The sequence below is a fragment of the Podarcis bocagei genome (assembly GCF_964188305.1).
Source record: "Podarcis bocagei genome assembly, chromosome: 7".
NCBI lineage: Eukaryota > Metazoa > Chordata > Lepidosauria > Squamata > Lacertidae > Podarcis > Podarcis bocagei.
Window position 1 is genome coordinate 26,400,693 of NC_138132.1, and position 21,157 is coordinate 26,421,849.

Sequence of the window (21,157 nt, forward strand, 5' to 3'; positions counted from 1 at the left end):
CTCCCTCCCTCTCCCCCCCCCCCAGTGTGTGCCTAATTCTGTCCCTGACACTTTGGCTGAGTATCATCTTATCTGCTCTCCACCCCACCCGCACAGCTCATGCTCACGCAAGCAAGCGCACACACACACCTTCCTGTTAGATGTCAGGATGATCTTGGATCTTCGCCTAGGCAGCTCCAGCATAGCTTTCTCCTTCATTTGACAGCAGCCCTGCCAGGGAAGGAGGGTCAGGAAGAAAGGGGGAGGGAGGGGAGGATTTGGTTGGGGTTTCTTTTTCTTTTTCCAGGAGACACAAAGGGGGGGGGGGAGGAATAAGAGTCTGTGGAGGGAGGGAGGAAAGAATGTCCGTTCCAATCATGGTGCTTTTTCCTTTTTAAAAAAGCCAGCTTGCTTTCCAGCCATACGACCTGCCCCCGCACACCCCGACCCCCGCCAAATACCGCCCTTCTCCAGTCTCTCAGCGCAGGCCATTTCAATCTCTCATCTCTGGGTGGCCTGGCCTTCTTCATACTGCTCACAGATGGCTGTTTCTACTCACTTGAGCGCTTGACCTAAATCTCTCCTCTCCAGATCCAGTGGCACTGCAAATGTCTTACCAGTGCACAGCTCAAGGCATGGCAAGGCTTTAAAAGAAAAAAAAAGAAAAAAACCAGGAGGAGGAGGAAGAGGTGAAGGAGAAGAGAATGACAACAGGATGTGAGCTGCCCAGGGAGAGCCCCCACCCCAGCTCCCCATTTTAGAAACAGACAGGAGGAAGATTCGGCCCTCAGCATCATCTTTTGCCCTGTCATCTATTCTGCGCCACAGTCTGAAAACTGGGTAACCACATATCCGGCCCCAATCTTCCTGATAAACCTCTCTCCTCTTCCTCTCCCCCTCCCCTTCCTCCCTGCAAGCTCAAATAAGTTCCACTAGCTCTAAAGTTTCATCAGTGACTCAGCGGCTGGCTGTTTCAGACAGCAGCCACACACACACACACACACACACACACACACCTCTCAAGGGAAATGGAAAGAGGCCTTCAGCCCCCAGTTGCAGATGGGCTGGGTGGTGCAGGAAGGCCAGAGGATAGCCAGGCTCAAATTACAGTGTGTGCATCGCAGGGAAGGGGTGGAGGGAAGAAGGATAAACTGCAATAATACCGCAAACGCTTATGTACCACTTTCAAATGTTCAGAAATGCTTCACGTGTTACCTTGTCATAATCCTTACAACAGCCCTATAAGGTAGATCGGTCAATATTATCTCTGGGTTGAAGATCTGGGGAAGCGGTGGCTGAGAATGGGGGGGGGGGTTGCCCAAAGCCACCAAGTTCTTCACAGAAGTGTTTTGAAATAGGACATTCATACCTGCAGATCAGTTTCAGTCACACCAACACTATTCTATTTCTTCCAAGTACACTCTGAACGTGTGGGTGATCTCTGAAAGGGCAGGAAAGTGTGCCTACATATAAACTGCAAGCCATGCAAGGGCCATCACATCTGTTTTACATGCAGAAGGTCCCAGGTCCCATCCGCCAGCATGTCCAGGTAAGGTTGGAAGAGTCAGCCCATGCCTGAATCCCTGGAGAGCCACTGCCTGCCAGTCAGTGTAAACAATACTGTACTGAATGAATGGACTCAGTGGTCTGATTCAGTATAAAACAGCTTCCTATGTTTCAACATATGCTGCAACAAATTATCTTTATCTCTTTGGTTTATGAATTTCACCTGCGGAATAGCAGAATTACTTTTATAAGGGGAGAGAGAGGAGCCCCCTCCCCAAACCAAGCTCTCCCCCACCGAAGAGATTAAAGGGACACACACACAGTCATTCCCCAGCTCTGCCTTCCTTCCCCAGCCAAGGCTGTCTGCAAGAGCCCATCATTTGTTCCGCCCCCAGCGCCAAAGCACTGAGCGACAACAGAATGCTTTTAAAATCCCCTACGCGCGGCGTGACTCACTGCAACCCCACGTTGCCCAAAACAAGCTCCGACAAGGAGAGGAATGGAGAGGCAGAGAGATCCTGGAGGCGGGGACAGAGAGAGAGAGAGAGAGAGAGAGAGAGAGAGAGAGAGAGAGAGAGAGAAGGCCGGAAAGAACAGGGGCTGAAACTCTGCCTGCTGGCTGGAGGCTAATTGGTTCCGGCAACAGCCTGCTCAGCTTGGCGACGCTTCCTCCAAGTCTGCTCCAGCCACTGCAATGCTGGCCCTGGAGAGCGGAGAACATTTCTCCCGGCTCAGCTTTGGACACAGCCCTGCTGACATTGTGGGGGTGGAGGGGGAAGGGTGAGAAGCAAAGCCACCAAGCCTAGGAAGAAAGGAAGAGAGGAGACAGCCGACCGCACCAAGGTTTCTAACTTGCACATGGCGTTCAAGCCGGGCGCATTCGCCAGAGTGAACCCACCACTGATGAACAGAGCAAGCCAGTTGGGGGCAGCAGACGCAAAAGGACCTGGGACAGGCGAGGCTGACATCTATCAGGCGCGCTCTCGTTCTGCCCACAAAGGCCACGCATAGAAAGAGAGGCGGAGGCAGCCAGGAAGTCAAAATCCTGCACCAAGAAAAGCTGGAGTCTACAACCTGTAGATGACAACTGGCACGTTTGCTTCTTTAGCAACAGCTGGCTTATTCGTGGGGAAAAGGGGCAGAGCTATGGGAGGGGGGTGTCCCAAAACAGGCATGTGCACCCATGGGTGCCATATTGACAACCCCTTCACAAGGAGCTGCAGCCATTTCTGGGTCTCCAGTGAGGGTAGTGATATACAATTTGTTTTCAGAACCTGCCTTTGTCTACCAAACAGGCATGTACCAATTGCTGTACACAATGAACAATAATAATTTGAGTCTTTTTGGAGAAATAGGCAGGGCAGGAACTTAACAAATAAATGAGTTTCATTATCATCTCTTTTTTAAAAAAGCACCTGTCCTGTAGGGATCAGAGAAACATGTGCCCAAATCTCCTCAGTGGGATCTTCTTATAAACAATATCAAAAACTTTGGAACTGTTGGAACAAGAATACTGTTGGTGTTAAACTGTTTACTTGAGAGCGTGCATTTTTAATAATGCTAATAACAGCCCTTGTGAGTGGGGGAGACTGATAGTGGTATTGCAGCAGCCCGAGAGGTGTTTTTTGAACCCTTTCTTCCTTTGTTAGGGTCTCAACAAAAATCACTCATCTTACTAATTTACACCCAGAAGAAGAAAAAACTCATTCACACCAACAGAAATGCCTCCCACTGCAAACCAAGAGGCTTTGGAGAAACAGTTTTTATCAGGACCACAGCAAGGGAAGGGGTGTTCCACTCCTGCCTTCTCCATTTTGTGCAATCCCCCTAAATGATCAATGTGATTCTTCTCCCCTCCCCTCCCAAATCTGGGGCTGTTATTTGCATTTTTTTTTAAGCGTACATATTTAAAATCACATCTGAAAGTTCCTATAACTTAGGCTGTGTGCACACCAGAGGGTTAAGGAGCACATAGATCACAGAGATCCATTTTCCCATGTGTGCTTTTGTGCATCTTCATCCACACATGGGCATTGCCAGCTGAACTCTAGCTCAGCGGTTCCCTTTCACACTAGTGGGCAGTGCCTGATGGGATACATCTGCATTCTGTTTTGTTGTCTCCTCTCCTCAATTAGTAGTACATCCCTACCCTTCCTGAGTTCCGGAAACCTGAGGTCCATTGTGGACATGTGCGCAGGTATTTGTTTGCCTGTGTGTATAGCCAATTTTTGAGACAGCCTTTTTCGAGATCCACAAACTGGGTTTAAATACAGAACACACGTGCCACACCCAGCACCACTAGCAGCCCACAGAGGACCTCCTCACCAAGGAAGTAGGGGATGTGGTGCTAGATGAAACACAGCAAAATGTCACCACACACATTAAAAAAACCCCCTGCCCATACCATGTACTTCAGTGCACTCACAGCTATTATTTTATGTTGGATTCCCCTGCCCCAGACACCCCTCATTATCCACAAATTGAGAAAATCCAGATTAAATGAGGGGAGAGGAATGCAGGCTGGCACTTGGATGCGGACAATGCGTGGACAGAGTTAAAAACATGCACACGGGAAATGCATCAAATCCACTTTAAACTGCAGCGTGTACACAGCCTTGCAATGGCTTTGCTTTGAGTCTAAAAGGCAAGAGAGGCCCCAGCAACAGAGTGTTGGTACAGTTGGTAGGCAGAAGAGCCTCAGACGCACCAGAAGAGTGCTTGGGGCTAGCCCAAGGTGGTGGCATGAGAGCCCCAGATCTTTTCCATCAGGCCCTGGAAAAATACTTTGCTTATCACAGGGCTGGGGGACCTTAGGCCCTCCAGATGTTGCTGAACAACAATGCTCATCAGCCCCAGGAAGCGTGGCCAATAGCAAGGGATCATAGTAGTTCAGCAACATCTAGAGGACCAAAGGCTCTGCACACCTGGCTGGGTGCCCTCCAAATTCCAGTACTGGTAAGACCCCACCCCACCGCCATTCACCAACTCAATTCCCAGAGGCATCTATACAAATAAATTTACATGTGCAAATTTGTGTCATAAGCTCTGCGCCTTGAGTTCTTTTAACTGTCTTGCAAGACTCCTGCTGGTAATAAACGTGTTTGTGGTCTACAAGCTCCTCTTTTGTTAGAGCTGAGTTGTCCCACAGTTCAAAGAATCAACAGCCTTTCAGTTGTGGGTTGAATCTGGCAAACTGGGTTGGGTGGGTGCTGCTTAACTGGGTCCATTTCTAGAGTAGTGGTGACTAGCCATGCCCCTCCAGGTGCTGCTGGACTCTCAGCTCCCATCAGCCCCAGGCAGCATGGTGAGGAGTCAGGGATGATGGGAGGTGGGAATCCAGGAGGACAGGGAGAGCTACAGGTCTACCAGCCCAGTTCCAGAGTGAGTCAATGAGCAGATCAAGAGAAAACCACCTGAGCTCCATAGTAGCAATTTGGTAGCAAGAGTAAGGCTGACCCAGCCACAGACGGTTAAACAGAACGCAACTGGAGGAGTGGGCCGAGAACAAATCAAAGCCAGGGGTGGGTGGGGGTTAGTTCTATGGCTTGCTTTACTGGCGGAGGATCTGAAGCAGCTAGGTTTCTGGCGCTGTGCAACAATGAGCTCTTTGTAGCATGTGGTGCATCCCTTAACAGCTGGCACAGCTGCACCTCATCTCATGGGTAATGTCCACGATCAAGGCTCAACTACTTCCAGGTTTGGCTACGACAAAGCCAGTTACTTTAAAAGTGGTACTAACCTGACAGAGGAGTCCCTGATGGTGTTTGCGCATCACCCCTCCAACCCTCTTGCCATGCTTACTCCCAGAAAGATCGGCTTATGCGGAAGCACAGGACTGCGCTCCTTGAAATGGCTGGATTTAGTCATTCCCAACACTACAAGAACAAAAGGTGAGGGTGGGGCAAAAAGAGACTACAGAAAATGAAGGGCTGCATCAGATGCGTCCTGGTGCAGATGTGGCCTTTCTTTATCAGAGCACAACAGTAAGGGCATAACCGGTGTGGTACAGATGGAGGTTCTTGCACGGCAGCTATTGTGCCCTGTGGAGTGCCTCTTCCTGCAGAATCAAATAGCTACTGTGAATCAGAGCTTTTAGTTTAAGAGAAGAGCACAGGGAAAATGCAGGGGGTAGTTTCAAGGCTACAAAAGAAAAACTCAGAAAGCATGTGGGCAGTTTCTGTTAGAAACTGGAAAAATTAGGGTGGCCTTTTTTGTTTGTTTGTACTGCATCACTACCAACCTTTCTTTGCCATGCCCACAAACACCCAAATCCGTACCAAAATTGTGGCTGATTCATTCTCTTCCCCATGCACCTGTTGCCCAGGGTTTCTGAAGGAAGCCCAGCACCATCCACCAAGATGGGACTTGTTACCCGATTTCAAGTCCTTTAGGTAACAGACAGCTAGTGACATGCTGAACTCAGACTAAGAGATTCAGAGTAAGGCACCGCCACTTCCTGGACCAACCTCTGTCTGCACAACAGTATACAAGCTTTAGAGAGGCAAAACAACTCTTGTTTCAAACACAGAGTTCAGTGCAACTTGAAAGACTGCATATAAAAAGGCTGCCAGTGTAGTGCGGTGGTTAGGGGGTTGGACTAGGACCTGAGAGGCCCGAGTTCGATGATGCATTGCACTTCAGCATAGCAAAGTGTGGTTTTGGACTGTCATCTCCAAGCCCAACTTTGTGGCATTATAAGGCTTCGTGGCATTATAAGCAGCCCTGGGTACATCGCTTGAGCACTCCAGGGTATTTTTAGTTTTAGCAGGCACTGCTGCTGCATCTTGCACTCGGATTCTGTTTTTGTGAGCGCCCATTGCAGTGTGGCACAGGACCAGTAGAGCTGCCAGGGCTCCACAGAAAGTGCTGGGCTCCGGAAACGCTGATGTGGACTCCTCTCCTACTTCACAGAAAGCTGAAAGTAAATGTGCTGGTGGCAACCCAATGTGTGTGAGGCCAACAATGCCATGGCAAAAAGGAATCGGGGAGTTCTTCACACAGTCCCCAAAGCATTTGGAGAAGGAGAACCAGGTCCTTGAGGAGCCAGGATGCAGTGGAATAGGAAAGTGCAGAAGAAAAGATCACCCCTTGTCTCCTCATCCTGCTGAAGACTAATCATCTTCTGAAGGTGATCAGATGTGAGATAGAGTTGCCTCTTCTGACCAATCTTGCCATGCTCAATGTTTGCAGTGGCTTTGTGTGTAAAACTGTATATATTGCATGTGTTTTGGTTTGAGTACAGGTCTCTAAAAGTCTAGCATGCTGTTTTGTTTACTAAAATAACCTAAAACTTGAATGACTGTAAGGGAATTGAGAAAACTAATATTTCCTGGGAGGTTAGCTACCAATCAAGCATTGCAGTGTCGAGTAAGTAGTAATCATGGGGTATGTGTTAAGTGGTGTGGTTTACTTCTTTCTGCACTCCCTAAAGTTCTGTGCCATATGAGTGTTGAAATGACTATATTACCTTTTTTAAAAACCTACGTTTGTATTCTGATGTAATTCATTACCTTGAATGATATGTCTTGGCCTCTCTTTCTGAGGGTTAGAGAAGCGTGAAACTGAAACACCAGCTATTTAAACTGGGAACACCAAAAAGCATAATTTGTAATTAAAAAAACTTGCAAATTAAAAATCAACAACAACACTTGAGCACTCTAAAGCACAAGTTCTTCTCATATTGCCTTCACGTTGTATAGCTGGGAAATTTATTCCCATTTTATATATTGGAAAAGAAGGCCCACACTTGTCCAAGGTGCTACAGTAAAATCCTTGGGTTTGTGAAAACAGAGCAAGAAAGATAATCATTTTTCAGACAGAGTTGAAGGTGGTCTAAGAAAGGATTTGCTTCTTCCTTTTCTTGGGGTCCCGTTGTTGCTTTTGGCCAAACAGGGTTTCAAACCAACTACTAACTCAATGTATCTGGCTACAAACAATCTGCAAAACTGGGATACCAGGAGGTTAAAGCTGGATAGTCATGCAAAGCATGAGCAGATCCCGCTTTCAAAACTGCCTCCGACTCACAGGTGGTGGCGAGGAGAGGGTCTTCTGTTCTCTTCCTAATGGAATATATAATTGGCTGCCTAATCCCCCCCCCCCAAAAAAGCTCCCATAGCACAAAATCCTCAATTGTTTCTCACAAAGACTGTGCAGCTAAAAGATCTCCTGGACCTCTGTGGCTTCTCTCGCCACTCAGGATCTTCCACCCTGCTGAACCACTCAGGTGAAACTGCAGGACAAAGAATGGAACTCTGACAGCGTAATCCCCCAGTAATCCTAATTAGGGTGCGGCTAGTTCATTCAGTGTGTGTGTGGAGGGGGGTAATAGAAGGGGAGGATGCTCATTTTTAGCTTTGGATAGTGTTGGTTCCTCTCCTGGTTAAAGACACAACACAGCCACAACCAAAATGGGCAAGATTGGGGGCGTGGAGAGAATAGGGATGCTATCTATAAAAAATAATAATAATAATAATAATAAAGATGCCTGTGGATTTAAGGATTACGGGTATAGTGGTTTCTGAAGGACAGGCGTGGGTGGGGAAGTCTGTACATGTCAGAAATCCACCCCCCATTCCTTATCTGGAATGGATTAATCAGTTAAGCAGGAGGCCACTGAGTAACTTGGTTGCTCTATGGGCAGATGGCAACCCATAAAACTGTGACATTGGTAGCTGGTTTATTGCATGCTGGCATATTTTCATCCATTTAAATGGAAGCAAGTTTTTGTTTTTTTTAAGTCCGCCAGAATTGAACAGAGTCAATCTCCTTTTTAAAAGGAGCCAGGTACATTCTCTCTCCCCCTCCCCACCCGCGTCTCACACTTACCTAGCTACCTACCTACCTACACAGTGAAAGATTCATTTATTGCCAATCAGTCTGCTAGTCAAGGGATGCTGATGCTGTTACTGCCACCTCCCCTGCTTCTTCCCTGCACCCCTCACCCCAACTCAGCCCCCAGTCTACATTAAGCATCCTGCCTGAGCCAAGGGGGCAACCAGACCCCCAGGCCGCCAGCCCCAGGACACTCGCCAAGAGCCAGCCGCTTTGTTCCAGGTGCCTGTTCACTTCTTTCATTAGGCTAATGGGATGCGGATGCATTACTCCATTCCACATGCTGCTAATGAAGCACTCAGGCCTGTGTGTTTGCATTAATGTGCGCAGTGCTGGCAGGCGGGGAAGGGGAGGGTGGAAGGAGAAGAGGAGGAGAAGAAGAAAAAGAGTGAAGGGGCTGCATTCGGTCAGACTATCTAGCCGTCGTTGTCCCCCCCCCACTTCCCCCCCAGCTCCCCATTAATCATCCAAGCTGCCTTCATTTAACTCCTGCTACCTCAGCCTCCATGCCCTACCCTACAAAGACCGAAAACCAGGTTATGTTGCATGCCGGGCCGGACGAATCTTAATCTGCCCAGGGAGAATTCCACAGCACATTCCACGACACATTAAGCAAGGCCCTTTGCACTGGGCAGGCTCAGAGACAAAGCTGCTGGCGAGGGAAGGGCGGCTACACCTACCCCTGGCTCTCCGGAAGGGAGGCCTGAGAAGCGGAGCTGTGGGGACGGGGCGGGGAGGTGGGGGTGGAGAAGAGAAAGAAGACAGCTGCCCTTTCAGAGCAAGCCAGCCATGGTCTGCAATCCAGTTTCCACACAGGAAACACCCAGCCCAGCCTGCCTGCCTGCCTGCCTTTCAGATGAGGGGCTCCTGGCTTGAGTGTCTGGCAACGGTGCGGCCAAGTCAGGCAACGGCGTCCCAGCCTCACAGATGAGGTTGTCCAGAAGCTGCACGGTGTGCGCCCTCTTCCTTCAGAAACACTGGGATGTTTCTGAAATTCCCTCTTAACACCACAGGCCTCTGGTCCTTCTTGCTGCGGACACATTAGGGAGCATGCAGGAGTCATCTCCAAAAGGGGCCAGAGCTCCTAGGCCCTGCACAGCTAAGGGGGCGCAGCCTCCAAGTATGAACTCTCAAAGGAAATCACCCCAGCTGCCCCCTAGGGTGGCACCTTGAAGACTGACCACATCTATTATGGTGTGAACTTTCACAAACTGAAACCCACCTCAACAGGCATGCTTGCATCCGACAGTGTCCACAAAACCTTACACCATAATAAAACTGGTTTAGTCCTTAAAAGGTGCCACGAGACTTTGCTGAGAAGTAAGTCCTATTGAATTCATCAGGGCTTAGGCCCAGGTAAATGGGCTCTTCCGGAAGGCTATAGGCAAGTTCAATGTGAAGCTTTATTTATAATGTAATGCTGCTGCCCTCACCCTCTTTTCTTCTGCGTGTTGGGATTACAGAATGGTGTTTATTATTATTTGATATGCATTCTATTGTATTGTTTTTAGTGATGTAAACCGCCTGTGGTCAAAGAGCAGGATACAAACGCTTCAACAGATAATAGCAATAAATAAAAATGACAATGAGCTGCGAGGTTCATGGGAGAGGACCTTTTTCAAGGTGCACCCACAGCTCTAGGAATTCATTGCCCACTGTCCTCCAGAAAGCGACTACACTTCAGCCCTTTGGAAAAGTTCTGAAGACCAGTTTGTTTCATGTGGTCTTATGTGAATTGCATTTGCTCTTCGCAATGGATGGATTTGCAGAGTTGTGGTTTATATCATGAGCTGGCTGGCTGCTTTATTACTATTATTATTGTTGTTATTATTATTATAATCGCTTGTTTACTAATGTTCGTGATGTTTTGGGTAAGTTGTGTATTTCTGCCAAGAGACAGAAAGAGAGAGGGTGGGGGAGAAAGAGAGAGGGAGGGAGGAATTCACGAAGGCAGCCTAGGAACATTTTAAAATAAATAAACCTCAAAAAGGCCTGGGGAGGTAGCTTAATCAGAAAATTAGTCCAAGCTCTTTGGATAAGGTGTTGGATAACAGATTCCTATCACAGTTATGTTCCTCACCTACATTTTTACCTCACCAACATGTACAGAAAATAATACGGTTTTTATTATAGAACACCGTTCTATTTGATGAAAATTCAAGTGTGGGCAAAATCCTTCCAAGCGGGGGTCAGCAGCTTATCTTGTGAGCAAGAAAGCCCAGCCCACAGCCTGTGGGGCTGAACTGCATTTCCTTCTTTACCACACTTTTCTTTACACGCCCACTACAGGCCAAGCCCAAGACTGTGCTTGGAGTGACACAACAGAGCTCATAGAGCGGCCGATCAGAGAGGGATAACACGCTCCGATGACCCCAATCCTCCTACCCCTTTGCAAAAGTGCATGCATGCAAAGCTTGCAAAAGCCGGAGCTCAAGTTGCTCCCCAGGCTCCTCTGGAGGAACATTCCAGCGCCCTCCTTCTCTCCAAGGCTTCACCAACACACAGGAGGCATCGCCCAACTCAGAAGCTGGGGTTCAGAGAGCTACCTCCAAGCTGCGGCTTGCTTGTGTTGCTCCCCGGAGCTCTCTCTGGCTGCTTCAGCTCCCCAAGGGCATCAGGGAGGAGTGACCCAAGAGCTGGAATTCAAAAGCCTCCAGCAAACACATCCAGATGCCTGAACCCAGAACAACACAAAGGAGTGGGGGTGGATGAGAGGGAACAAGCCTGTGGCTGCTCCAGGAGGGTCAGCTGCGACACCCACCCACAGCTCCGCAATGTGCATGCCTCTGCTTTCCACAGGCACACCCCTCCCAGAGACACTCTCTCTCTCTCTCTCTCTCTTTTCTAGGCTGCTAATACACAGCCACATAAACCAAGCCCTCCTGATGTTGCTCTGCAGAGCTGCAGTATACAAGAGAGCCTGGCAGACTGCACACACATGTATGCACACACACACACACACACACAGAGAGAGAGAGAGAGAGAGAGAGAGAGAGAGAGAGAGAGAGAGACAGGCTGGGGCACTGTTTAGCCAGGTGCCAGGGAATCCTGTGCCATTGTTGCAGTTTCAGCATCTCGCCCAAGCCACCTAGGCAACAGGGTTAAGCTGCCACTGCCCCCCCCCGGCCGCCGCCGCCTGCCTTAAGGAACAACCAGACCAGGCTCTCACTTCTCTGCCTCCTGCCTCTCCTCCCACCTCAACCTCTCGTCCTCCCCCAGGAGAGAGAAAAGAATGGAGTCTTTCCATTTGGTCCCAGGTGGCAGAGCACGCGGGGGGGGGGGGGGAATAGGCTAGCCAAGACTGGCTCGCCTAGCAACACTGGGAACATAGCAGGAGAGATTAAGGGGGGAGGCAGCCTCTCCTGCCGTCCGGCATCTGTGCAGATACTGTTGCGCCAGCGGGCCTCTCCCTCTGTGGTCCTGCTGCCATCTCCACCATACCAAGCAGGGGAGGGGAGGGCGGGGGCCCATTCTGCTCAGCATTCCCTCCCAACTCCTTGATGCAATACTGTATCATTTAGAGAGGGGCAGCCCCACATTCTGTTTGTTCGGCACCAGGCATCAGCAAAGACAACTCGACAAGACACCCACTCCCAGAGCTCAGGGGCTCGAGATTATGCCGTTGCAGCACCTCTTTCTGGCCTGTTGACAGTTGACATACATGCCTATGAACTACTTCGGTTGAAGGGCAGGTAACCGACAGACAACTGACAGTACAATCTAAGCAACTCTACTTAGAACTCAGTGCCACTGAGTTCAGTTGGGCTTACTTTCCAGCAATAGTCTTTGGTATACCCAACAGCAGGCCGTACAGCGGTACCTCGGGTTAAGAATTTAATTCGTTCCGGAGGTCTGTTCTTAACCTGAAACTGTTCTTAACCTGAAGCACCACTTTAGCTAATGGGGCCTCCTGCTGCTGCCGCGCCACCAGAGCACGATTTCTGTTCTCATCCTGAAGCAAAGTTCTTAACCCAAGGTACTATTTCTGGGTTAGCGGAGTCTGTAACCTGAAGCGTATGTAACCTGAAGCGTGTGTAACCCGAGGTACCACTGTACTAAGAAAGTCATCCCCTCACTGCCTCCAGAAACAGCAGGAGGAGGAACAGCAGCAGCAGCAGGTGGAGGGCGAAAGAGGCACCAAGAAAAGTTAAATTCAGCAGCCTGTATAAGTTATGCAAATTTGCATGAGCTCTGATTTTATAGGGTGAAATTCAATGTTGCACTATGACGGCTGTTCCGTCAGCAGAAGCACTTCTGCTTGCTAGATGGAGCAGTCTCCTCTCTTCTCCCAACCCTTCAGAGCATACCTGGGGGAGCCCAGGTGGACTAGCAGGAGCACTGGCTTCTGCTAGTAGGACAACTTAGTTGAACCTGGCCCTTATAATTATTATCAGGTAATTGTGGGCCTGAAAGTGATCCCCACCCCCACCCCCCAAAAAAGACTAGGCATTTTAGCCCCTCCTCAACCAGCACTTTTGTTTCAGCAGGCTTCGCCCACAAGCTTGCAAGTTTATCTTTGCATCCATAAGGACTAGAAACTTCCTTTTAAACATCATTTTAAAAAGTCAATTTTCCAAGCAAGTCGAAACACCCTACATTTCTTCTGCACTCTGCCATCACACTGAAACACCTAAGGGAGCAAGTAGCCAGAATTTGAAGGCTGTCTGATATGATCACCAGCTACACATTTAAGCAGTTTCTATACAACTTCTTCTAAAGAAGTCACACCAAAAGAGTAAAGCATAATAACTACACAATTAAAATCAATATATAACTTAACTGAAGTTAAAAACAACAACACCAAGCAGCAGATAATAGAAGCATATTAACACATTACAGCCAGCCCCTTCATTCCCAGCACAGGATCCCAGCCATCCCACATTGGCATAACAAAATAAAAAACAGGAGTAGAAAAGAAAGATCTTGCAGGTACACCTAGAGAAATCAATAAAGGAGCCAAACACAGCTCTTGGGGGAGGGAGTTCCATATTATATGATGCATGTGTGGAGTATGCTAGCGGCAGCAGCAACAAAAACAGGCATCGAGGAGAAGGATCCCCCGTAATTCCACGAGAGAAATCCAAGGCAGGTGCGCAAATGTCCGAGAGCCCGCATGTGAAGGAGAGCAAAGGTGGTGGAGGCAGGGGGTGCATGCGCATGTGTGTATCTGGGTTTGTCACAGATTGGTGAGCAAGTTAATCTCAGACTCCCTGACACGTGGAATAAAATCACGATCCCGTAATGGAATTCATTCGTCTTCCTGTCCAGGGAGAGGACAACCCCAGCACGGCGTGCCAGAATGGAGGAGAATAAAACATCAGGACAAGGGCTTCGCACAAGGCAACAGGGCACCATGCGGAGCCTGGAGGAAGACGGGGGAGACACGGATGAGGCGTGGGGGTGGGGGTGTTAATTTTCAGCCTGTTAATGAGGAAAAACTCTAGGGCGCTGGCAGTCTCACTCCAGAGCACCTACAGAGGAAATAATGACCTTCATTTGGACCAAGCTGCTACCCCAGGAAATGGAAGTGCATCTTGTTTAAGATGCTATTTAACACAAGTGAGCCGGGGCCATTTCACACATTACACAGCAACAAACCCAGACATACAATGCATAGCAAATTACTGCCAGGTCTGGTTCTCTGCAAGCATGTGCATCATGCACAAACACCTATCAAACACCTGCTTATCACATTCACATTTTTTTTTAATGTGCATTGCCAAAACATAATTCATGAACACCCTGTCCTGGATGGGTTAGGGAATGTGAAGCTCTCTGGGTGCTTCCCAACTACAACTCCCATCATCCCTGACCATTAGCCATGCCAGCTGGTACTGATGGGAACTAGAGTCCCAGTGTCCACTGGAAGGCCATGGGCTCCCCATCCTTGCTTTAAAATGAATCCGCAAGGGCACAAGACACCAGAGGACTGCTTAGTGCAAATCTAGCTCCAATTCCTGCACTGCAGGGGGTTGGACTAGATGACCCTCAGGTTCCCCCCCAACTCTATGATTCCATGATGCTGTTTTTGAACAGGAGCCTAAACAAGAACAGCACAGATTACAAGCAGCTTGGGCCCCAAGAGATCATCTCCCACCTTATGTCGCCGAAGGATCACCAGGATAAACCAAGAACTCCCTCTTGAGCTTGCCATTTGTGCACCAGGAAAAGAAGAGTGCTATCATGGCAGATCTTCCATTCCAGAGCCCCCCCCCCCCCAGGGCACGCTGACCCTCGTGTTCCTATATCGCAGGCACTTTTGAAGGACAGAGACAAGGCAATAAGGGGTAGCATTTTTTGTGTCTTTTCATTTAAAAGCACTTGGCATTCTTAATGTAATTGCTTCTTGGCCTGTGCCTTTGATATTGGGGGGACCAGCTGCAATACAGCAAGAGTTGGGAGGAAGGCATGTCAACATCTACCAGTAGATCAGCAAGAACCTCTTACTCCCAACTGCTTTACTCCCCCTCCCCGGTGCCCTAAATTATACTGCTGAAATTAGGAACACTTGAAGGAAACCCAGAGTGAATTTTTGTATGGAAGGGCTGTGGGAGTTCCATATAGTTCTGGTATTCGAAATAAACCCCTGGGTTGAGATTTCGTTATTTCTCAGTGTGTTACCTTTGCACCTGACTCCACTTGGTGGATCTTGAGATCCTACTGCAAATAATCAAATATATTCCTGCAAGTCTCATGTCTGCCCACCCAGGTAATAGAGCAGATGTGAGGAACCTTTGGCCCTCCAGATGCTGCTGAACTATACCTCCCATCAGCCCCTGTAAGCAGGGCCAATGGCCAGGGAAGATGGAAGCTGTAATTCAGCAACAACAGGAAGGCTGAAGATTCCCACACCTGTAATAGAGGACAGGAGACACAACATTTAATATTTGTGCAGGAGAGACTGGCTCAGCTGCAGCTTGCCTGACCACCTGCACCTGCCAAAATTCTCTCTCTTGAGCACAACTACTGAAAGTGCCCTCTACTGTATCCAGCCACTCTAGGCAGTATATCACAGGTTAGGACCATCAAACCGTGGTCACACGTACAAGGCTTTAAATGACAAAGAAAGAAAGAAAGATGTGGTATGGGACACAGGAAGGTGAGAGGGCAATAATAGGATTCCCGGACAAGTCAGTCCAGTCTCATGCTAGTCATATGTAGCCAGCATGTCCACTTAAGAACACATGCAGTATAGTGACTAGAACCGCAGTAGCCAACATGGTGCCCTCCAGATGCTGTGGGACTACAACTCCCATCATCCCTGTCCGTTAGCCATGCTGTCTGAGGCTGAGAGGAGTAGGAGTCCGGCAAAATTAGAAGAGTATCACATCAGCTACTCCTGGGCAATGTTAGAAACTCAGATATACAATCTAGGTGCCAAATGGTTCCTTAAACCAGGGTTGCAGTCACCAAAATAAAATCCCTAGTTGCCATTTTTTGGCCAGGCGACTCAAATGTCATATTTTTCTATAAGACTTTTGGTTCCTGAAATTCATTCTGGTTGTGCAGATAAAATATAATGGGTAGAATTCTGCAGGGTGCACTGTTAGTATGTGAAAACAGTCAAGATCAAAGGACCCCCAGGCATGCACCTCCAGATTGTGGAAACATCAGGCGCCATCCTGGCGCCCAGGCATCTTCACGTGGTCGCAAGTGGCTGATAGCTAGGTGCAAAATGTGCCTGGTGAATTTTGAACACTGGGCTAAAGTTTTCACATCACTACTCATCTATGAACCATTCCATCTCAGCCTAACCTACCCTGCAGGATTGTGGTGGAGGCTTTTACAAAAAGCGGAACAAATCCTTTCATTTATAGTGTGCTGAGCAACTTGGAGGAAGTGCAGGATGAAAACAGTAAGGCTGTGTACACATTACCATTTACTCTGGCTCCAGTACGCTCCCAGCGCTGGCGTTTGAAGTTGTGTACACATGGCATAAGCTGCAACACACAGCTATCCTGTAGTTTCTTGAGAAATACTGCTGATAGATGCAATTCCCCTCAAACCAGCTTCCATCCAGTCTGAAAACCTAAGCCACAGTTAGGATGAGGTTTATACATTTTTAGCTGTTCTTATTTTTAATCTGTAAGCCGCCTTTGGTGCCTGAAAGGGCAGGGTATAAATAAATATATAACAATATATTCAAGACAGCTGTTGCACATGCAGAGACAACAGCTTCACAAACAGGAATTCTGGAAGGTTGCAGGTGTGGGGAAGGCGAACAGGTAAGACACATTGGGTGAAGAGATCCCCACCCGGTTTCTGGTGTGTACAGCAACATGCAGATGCAACTTGATATGTAGCTGAAGGGTGGGGTAGGGCAACCTCACTGTATTTTAAGCCACTAATGGCCTAAGTAAGAATGAAGTTAAAAATACACAGGGTGTCCCTATCTACCAGCTTTCCACCACCAGAGAGGCAAGAATGCAGTTCTAACAAATCCAGTGTGCAAGCTTTCCATTGAAGTGCAGACATCTCTGAAGTGAGGGGAACACCTCTTTTGAAGGCTAGACTAAAGCATCCAACTCTGTTGGATGCAAGGACAAGCACATTCTTCTCACCCCACATGGACCCAAGCATCACAAACAGACCAGCAAAACAGGGTGGGCATTTGCTGGTTATCACAAAGCAGGACAAGACACAGAGAGCAGCAAGAGTCTGTGAAATACAGTGTCAGTAGTCTGGCTCTTCCTGAACCACCACTGTGACCTTCTTAAAAATAAAAAAATACCCAGATTCAGCTGCTAGGGGAAGAGGACTGCAAAGGGTTTATAAAAATCTGCAACAGGATGTTGTTTTGGCTGAGCAATTCTGGTTTGTCAATACCCATCGGAATCCCAAGGGAGCCAGGGATACAATTTGAAGTGGGAAGGAGATGTGCTCTACAAGTCTGTCCGTCCAGCCATCCTTCCTCCCCCCCTCCCACCAGCTGCCACCTTCCTTCCATTACCACAGGGCGGGGGAACCTTTATCAGCCAAAGGGTCACATTCCCTTTGGGGCAACATTCCAAGGGGCACATGCCAATGGTGGGAAGTGCCAGAGGGAAAAGTGGGTGGAGCCATGAATGCAAATTTTGCCCTTGAACCAGAAAGTTAGTTTCTACACACGCTCACATCCTCCATCCAGGCAAGCAAGAGGCATCATCAGAGTTCAAGGACCATATTCCAGCCAGGCAAAAACACTCAAGAAAGCTGCAAAGCAGGGCTACAGAGGGGATGTGGAGAGATTGAAGGGTCAGGTATAGAGGTCTAAGAGGCTGCATTTGGCCCCTAGGCCTGATATTCCTCACCTCTGCACCACCACAAGTAGTCAGGAACAGCTGCATATGCAATGCTAAACCGAAGGTTGAAAAGAGGCTCAAATGATGGTTTTCCAAGCAGAAAGGAGCACCATGTGTTTAAGAAAGTTATAAAATTTGTCAGGTCCCTTTACCAGTATACAGTCTCAAAGCAAGCCTCCCCCCAAAAAGCCAAGTGATGGATTTTAAAAAAAGCAATTAATGCTAAATACACAATATAAAGATGCACAGGCTAAAAATGTTCATTTTAAAAAAATGGAATCAACAGGGGTGTATTGAAAACTGTTGTCCAGCTCATGCAACAGACTTCTGCTTGAGCAAGGGGATTTCCCCTTCCTCTCCTCCCTGCCTGCAGCCACAAAATATGGGACCCTCTGGAGCAGTTTGATGAGGGGGCAGCATGGAGGAAGAGAAGAAGGGGAAGTCCTGTTGCAAGAGGGGAACTCCGCTTCCACAGTGTTGGATTCAACACAGTATCAGCTGGAAAAAGCTTTTCAGCAGGAGAGAAACGGGTAGGAGGAATTCTCTGGGACATGGAGTTTGAGGAGGTGAGTGCTCCCCCTCTCCAAAAAAGAGGTGCTACCCCAAGTCTGCATTTAATCTCAAGAAGAAACCTAGAACAAGGCCTTCCCTCTTGATCTACAGGCAATATTTTTTGGGGGGAGGGAGAAGAACTAATACATATAGATGAGAATTTAACAGGCCTGAGCACCATTTGGGCAATTGCTCAGTTTTTATTTATGAATTTGATTGATTTATACCCCACCTCTCCAAGGTGCTCAAGGGGACACACAAGGTTTCCCCTCCTCCCCTTCCCCAATGCTGTCCTCACAACAACCCTGTAAGGAAGGCGGGGCTAAGAGACAGTGACTGGCGCAAGGTTATCCAAAGAGCTTATTATTGGCTGCATGGGGATCTGAACCCTGCTCTCTCAGCCCCTAGCCTAGCACTCTAACCACTACACCACACAGACTCCACACAAATGCACCCCACATGTGTACAAGGAGGGTGGGGGCACACTTCTTCCACCATCAAGATCAGGCAACTGCCCAAGCAGCAGCTGTTCTGCGCCAGCCCCTCCTTCAGGAGCGCCTCCCTCCCGAGCTGCTGCTTTCTCTCTTTCCTCCAGTCTTGCTTATGTTATCTTTACTACTGCCAAGCCAGCTTAGTTACTTCTTTCCCCCCTTTTTCAGCCCTCCAAAGGGGATAGGGAGGATGAAAACCTGATGCCTGAAAAGTGCAAAAGTCAGTCTGTTTCCAAGGACTGTACACCAGCTGCTTTTACCATTGCGACTATCTTTTACTGCACTGATTCTACATCACGCCCAGCACCTTGAAATCCAAACAGGGTGGCAGGCAGCGCAGAAATGCCTTAATTGCTTACTTTCAGGGTGAGAGATTCTTCTAGTAGAATGGGCCCCACTTGTTCTGGAGCACAGATACACAAATGCGTACATAGTGAAGCACGTGTGAAACATCCAGAGGCTTTTCCGGGGAGATTCTCCTTATCTGCTGTTTAGATATCCACACAAAGATGGGAGCAGAGAAGAGGCACTGACCAGTTCCCTCCCAACCACCCCCGAGAAGCAAAAAAGAAAAAGGGAAGAGGATGGTTTTGAGGCACCGACACTGTGCACTGGAAAGGGGACCAGGGTTGTACGATGGGCCAGAGAAGAACCAGGGAGGGGGAGAAAAGCTTCTACCCAGTATACAAAGACCCTTTCATAGGGGGCTGAGACTGGAGCCAGGCAGCATGGAGATCATTCCAAAAAGCGACCTAGCTGTGTGTTACCACAAACACGGAAATACAGTGCCTTATGGAGGCTAGGGCAGAGAACTGGCAGGACAGATCCCTGGGCTTATAGGGTGGCCATGTGTCCTACCTTACAAAGCACAGTCCTCTACATCAGGCATGTCCAACTTTCAAGAGACTGCGATCTACGGTACTCCCACTATAAAAAAAAACTGGCAGTGACAACTTTCCGGAAAGCGGAAATAGACTGGGATTAGCAATTACAGTCCACTCCCTTCATCATTTTCCCATGCCACTGTTGAACCCCAATTTAACTGGCAAGAGGGATGAGCCAAAGAACCTCTCTACATTTTCAAGGCAAGCCCATGCCTTGGGGAAAAAGAGGGGGTGGGGAGAAGAGTATAGTTGCTTCCCCACCCCACACCTAATGGTCATTCACTCAAGGAGAGCAGGGAGAGGCCATTGTACAGTGATAGAGCATGCAGAAGGTTTTGGGTTCAATTTCTTGGCATCTCCAGGTACGGCTTGGGAAAACCCTGTCTGAAATTCCAAAGGGTCTATGGAAGTCAGCATAGATAATACAGAGATGGATGGATGGACCAAAGATCTGTCTCAAGAGAAGACTGCTTCCCATGCTCCTTTCTTACCTGACAGACAGAAGCACACATTACCAAGGCTCTCTGGCTTCCCTGTACCCAGCCAAAAAAACAGGCCTTCTATAGGAACTCTGCTCTCATACAACCACTTCCTGCGTTTCCCTCTCTCATCGGCATCTTAATTATATTAATAATGAAAGTCGCCTGCATGAAAACAGGAGATTTGTTGCTTAGGCGCTCATCTGCTCCCGCTGCTTATTCCCCCACTTTAAAACTCTAATCCGCTGCTGGGGACACTACAATTAGCTGCCTCAGAGATGGTTGCAGTGTCACAGAGGATTAGGACTTCAGCTGGGTACCAAGCAAGAGTCCGCGGATGAAGCACTAAGTGACTGCCATCTTGCTTTCAGGCAAAGAAATCGGCAGCCACCCTGAGAATCAGGGGCCAGGGTGGCAGAGGGAGAGGATGAAATCTCCTGTTATACCTCCTGGTCTCCGAAACAAAAGGCCTTGAACCACAGCCTCAGAAACGGTCCCCTTTTAAGAGATGCCTCGGGCGGCTCCTAACAACCCCTCTGCATTTCTGGGCCCTTAAGACTGACTGGAACCGGTCTTGCTCATGCCACAACAAACCACCAGCCTTGTGAAGTAGTCCTCAGCACACCTCCCCCACCCAAATCCTGTTTACTTAGCCCCGTTTTTAGCACAATTGGAAACCTGGAAGGGGTATGTGAAGGGATTAAGGGAAAGGAAGAGAACTGGATGTTTAGGGAAAACATATGACAGCAGAACTTTTCCCCAACATGCATCACCATGCTGCTGCTGTGGCAGCAGCTCAATAAACCCCACAAGCATCAACAGCTGGCAAAAAAGCAAGATTTAGCGAGAGAAGGGGTAAACTCATTCCTCCAGCCTCCCCTGCTCCCCAAGAGCAAGCCACATTCCCTGTATGCACCAACCCCCAGGCCTTTCCATCTACTGCCAGCTATTAAACCTGCAGAAGCAAGGTCTGAATCTTCCTCCTCTTCCCCCCTCCCTCGCCCTTGCCATCCATCAGCCGCCACGGGGTTAATTCCAGCTCCACCAGGTTATTCTCCCCTCAGTGCTTCTGACTCACTAATGATGTGCAAGGGATACAAAGACAGGCTGCAGAGCAGATACACAATCCACTACCCCCCCCAAACAATCTCTCT

General features: G+C 48.6%; 1 protein-coding gene across 3 annotated transcripts in view; it reads right to left on the minus strand.

Moving 5' to 3' along the window:
• AHDC1 (AT-hook DNA binding motif containing 1) overlaps positions 1-21,157 on the minus strand; it is a 204,807-nt gene that overhangs the window by 137,398 nt on the left and 46,252 nt on the right. The window contains exon 1 of one of the 3 annotated variants that reach the window (XM_081201859.1): positions 16,193-16,268. The exons of the other annotated variants lie outside the window; for them this stretch is intronic. Within the exon in view, the coding sequence (XP_081057985.1) occupies positions 16,193-16,253 (61 nt within the window). The 5' untranslated portion in view covers positions 16,254-16,268. Of the gene's footprint in view, positions 1-16,192; positions 16,269-21,157 lie in introns of those variants that run through there. 3 annotated transcript variants of the gene reach the window in all.